The sequence below is a fragment of the Galeopterus variegatus genome, unplaced genomic scaffold (assembly GCF_000696425.1).
Source record: "Galeopterus variegatus unplaced genomic scaffold, G_variegatus-3.0.2 Scaffold5046, whole genome shotgun sequence".
NCBI classification, from domain to species: Eukaryota; Metazoa; Chordata; class Mammalia; order Dermoptera; family Cynocephalidae; genus Galeopterus; species Galeopterus variegatus.
In genome coordinates this window covers 7,290-11,474 of record NW_007731157.1, presented here as the reverse complement: position 1 = coordinate 11,474, position 4,185 = coordinate 7,290, and the positions used below count along the sequence as shown (strand labels likewise).

At 39.3% G+C, this 4,185-nt stretch overlaps 1 protein-coding gene across 1 annotated transcript in view; it reads left to right on the top strand.

Moving 5' to 3' along the window:
• The window catches only part of LOC103604242 (kinesin-like protein KIF16B), a 147,596-nt gene extending 144,784 nt beyond the window's left edge, over nucleotides 1–2,812 (top strand). The window contains exons 14-15 of the mRNA XM_008588809.1: nucleotides 905–956; nucleotides 2,577–2,812. Coding sequence (XP_008587031.1) covers nucleotides 905–956; nucleotides 2,577–2,812 — 288 coding nt within the window. The remainder of the gene's footprint in view (nucleotides 1–904; nucleotides 957–2,576) is intronic.
• The last annotated feature ends 1,373 nt before the right edge of the window (nucleotides 2,813–4,185 follow it).

Genomic DNA, 4,185 nt, shown 5'->3' with positions numbered 1-4,185 from the left:
GAATCATCTTATATCACTTGAAGGTAGAAACTGCTTGTTCTAATTTTGTTTCCGCTTTTCCTGTTAGACACTGGCAAGGTTTATTATAATACTCTAAGGTCACAAGCACAGCTATTAAAAATTTAAAAATATACAACAAATACTCGAGCTTTTTGGGCTTTTCAGCAGCTCACTGGGATCTTATGGTACATGAAGTTTCTACGTTGATGTAGTTCTGAAGCTAAGTGACAAGCCCTTCATTTTGTAGAGCCTTTTATTTTGTAGAATCAGTAAAAGGGAGTAAGGAACAAAAAGGCAGACAGACTGAGGAAGAATAGTTTCAAGTACCCAGAATTGGGATTTGTTACAGGTACCATTTCCTGGTCCCTAGTGGTAATTATAAAATTGTGCCTCCCACCTACATTATTGGGCTTGGTTGGTTCTGAGCAGGACGTTTATGACAAGAGAGCAGAATTCCATATCAGTATCAATGGTTGCCTCTGTGACCTTGACTTTAGTTTCCTCTCTCTGATCCATGACTTAAAGTGAGAATGGTACCGCACTTGTGTTTTGTGGACTCCCATAAACTGTATTTTTAGACACAAAAATACCCCTGGCCATTGGAGGAGAAACTCCCGAGGAAGGATCAGGAACATCAGTGGGATGACTGTTCTGAGAAAATTGTTGATACATGCCAAAATAGGACCCTGGCCGCTGTCGCAATCATGCAAGCCTCAGGAGTTGCACGATTGTTTCCCAGACAGCCTGGGTGGTACAGAGCCTAGTGAGCAGTAATGACACTGAGGCTGTGTCCTGCCCCAGACCCTGCTCGTCTCACTGGCCATTAGATTGCTTGGGTTTAAATGAGAAATCAGAAACAAGCTGTTCCTCCTGTTCTTAAATTTTACTTGGCTTTTCTCCCCAGGAAGGTCAGACACATGTTGGTAGAGAAGATGCTTCAACAGAGCAGGATATTGGTGAGAATCTTTATCAATTATCTCTTCCCAGTGATTTTTAAAATCATTTAATGAAGAACCTTCTTTTGAATGACTGAAATTGAAGTAATTATAGAAAAGAAAACTCTTATTCAGATACGGTATTGGTCAGTACACGTAGTTCTATAATTTTGAATGCCACTCAAGTGAGTAACACAGAACCATTAATTTAGTGAACGTAATGGAGCTATGAAACCTTTCCCCACCCTACAAACGTTCTGTACCGCCAGGTCTTTTAAGAGTCCAGTTATTTAAATCACTCTACACTTGTTACTGTGGGACAGTGATTGGTAGAAATATGCCAGTGGACACGAAGGATGTAAGGCCTTTTTAATGGGAAGGATATGGACACTTACCTGAACAAAGGTGACATTGGAAAGTAGGAGACAGCACAGCACACACACATCTGAGGCACAGCTTTCTGAGTTTCTGGAAAGTCTTCACAAGGCACACAGATAACCTAACCACTGATTTAGCCTGAGCAGAAAAGGCCCTGCCGGGCTTTAAGAGTGTAACTTAGGCAATTCATGGTGGCGGTAGCGTTGGCGGTGGCAGTGGGTTTATGTGTGTGGCAGGGGAAGGATTACATAAATTGCTGGTGATGAACCTGCTTCTCACCAGGTGTAAGCTATTAAGCAAGCAATCCTAGCATATTCCTCTATGTATTTACTATTTACTGTAGGACTGGGAGCCAAAAATCAATTCCCAGAAGTCCTTAGGTGCAACCGTTTTTGAGTAGAACTAGGCATCAGACCCCTTCTTCTAAGACTGAATGATGTGTTTGACCTTTGGGATAACGATACATTTTGGTGAGTGGTGAGAACACGTGCTGACTGTGATTGGAGAAGCGCAGCTCAGTGGAGAGTGGGAGCTGTTGGTCTGTATGCCCGAGAAGCTGGCCAAGCGCCGTACCTAAAATCGCATAGGTTTGTTTGACAGGTGTTCATGTTTGTGCTTGCCCATTCTCCTAACAAGAATAACCCAGGATAGTAACGCAGGATTAGGTTAACCTCAGCAACCACATCTTCTAAGAGATCTCAGGATTAGCACAGGCTGTCGCAGTGGGCGTCCATTATACCTTCTGGAGACTTCTTGGGCCTCTCAAGATCCATGCCATGCCAAGTTCATCTTTGGTTTCAGCTCCTGGAACAAGGTGACTGTAAGTGCAGAAGTCACAATAATAAGTCCTTGACCCACGGAGCCCTTTTTCCCCTTCTGCTTTTCTGTGGCATCTGGGTAACTGGTGGAGGAAATTTATTTGGTATCAAACAGAGCAACTCAATGATATCCAGTTAGGACAAGTTATTCAACTGTTTTCTCCCAGAAAATGAATTGAATTAAAATCCCAGAACTTGTTTCCTTACACAGGTGACATCCAGACCCTTCGAGCTAACTAACATTCAGGGGATGCCTGTAGCTCTGTCAGTTGATGCCATGAACTCCTAAAATTCAGTTTTCTCACTAAACATAAATATTCACTTCACAATACTTACATAGAAAAGGTAGGGTATTCAAAATGAAGAAAGAAATAAATACATGGTTGGGAGTCATTGCAGTAAATACCAAAGGGAAAAAACTTTCTCCTTTGTTTTTCCAATTCAGTTCTTCATGGCCTTGACTTGGAGAGTGAGCACTGTATCTTTGAAAATGTCGGGGGGACAGTGACTCTGGTACCCCTGAGTGGGTCTCAGTGCTCTGTGAATGGTGTTCAGATCATGGAAGCCACACACCTAAATCAAGGTATCTGGTGTTTGCTTTTCAAATTTCTTGGTATATATTGTTGTAAGAAATTTAGGCAGGAGGGGAGCATGTGCATCTTAGAATTAATTGTTGATTAGGTGTAAAAAGGGTGAACAGTCCTTGCTATTATGCTGTTTTTCTTTTGTTGCTTTATAGTATTCATTGTCTTGAATTAAATGTGAACGTATATGCAATTATCTTAAAAGTTATTGCTGTTGTGGAAATATGACATTAAAAGAATTTTTAAAGTCAAAAAAATACCCCTCAAATACAAAACCTTAACACATTGGTTTCTTTTTAATAATTTTATTTTCCTTATTTTTTTCATGAATAGTTATAATCATAACATACATAGTGGATTTGGTATCATGTCTTTTTTTTCTTTTGTAATAATTTCAATATTATAGAAAAGTTGCAAGAAAAGTACAAAGAACTTTTTAATTTCGGAACCATTTGGAAGTAATTGGTGCCTCACCTTTAAGCAGCGACATTCTCCTACGTACGATACAACCAACCGTATAAAATAGGAAACTAACGCTGATACTTTCCTACCATCTCATCCTCAGACTCCATTTAAATTTCACCGTTTGACCCAACGATGTTTGTTATGGTTCCAGCATCATATACTGCATTTGGTTGCCACGTCTCTCTACTTCCTTTCAGTTTGGAACAGTTTCTTGGTCTTTCCTTGACTTTTATGACTTTGGCAGTTTTAAAAACAGCATGTTATATATGGTGTAGAATGTCCTTCTACATAAATAGGCTTTATCTGATGTTTCCTCATGAGGAGACTCATATGGGGCATTTTTTGCAGGAATTTCAGAGAAACGATGCTGTATTTTTCTTATATCCCATTACACAATTTCCATTTGTCCTTTGTCCCATTACTCGTGATGCTCACTGTGATCACTTGATTAAGGTGGAGCTTGTCAGGCTTCTAAACTGCAAATTTATGCTTTTCCCCTTTGTTATTAATAAGTATATTGCAAAGGTACTTTGAGACCACAAATATGCCGATGTTTATCATATTTTCACTCACTGGTTTTAGAATTCACTGATTTTTTTTTTTTTTGGCTGAATTAGTTATTCTGATGGTTTCCAAGTAGTGATTTTCTTCTTTCATTTTCCTTCTACATTTAGAGTTGGCTTTTAATTGTAAGAAAGAGCTTTCTCTTCTTGACATGTATTTATTCATTTATTTATTTAAATCAATAGGGTCATATGGCTTGCTATTTTATTTACTAGGTTTTGGTGTGTTTCTGTAATTATTTATTGTGATGCTCAGATTGTCCCAATGAGAATTCTTTCAAGCCAGCTTCTGTGTCCTTTTGGCTTGTCCTCATTGTTCTGTGAGCACTTTCTTACTTTCTGACACAAGATATTTCAGGCCCATCTTGTACTTCTGTGGAATCAGTCGGTTCTCCAAGGAGTCCTGGTTCCTTTTAGTGGAGAATGGTATTTAGAAACGAAG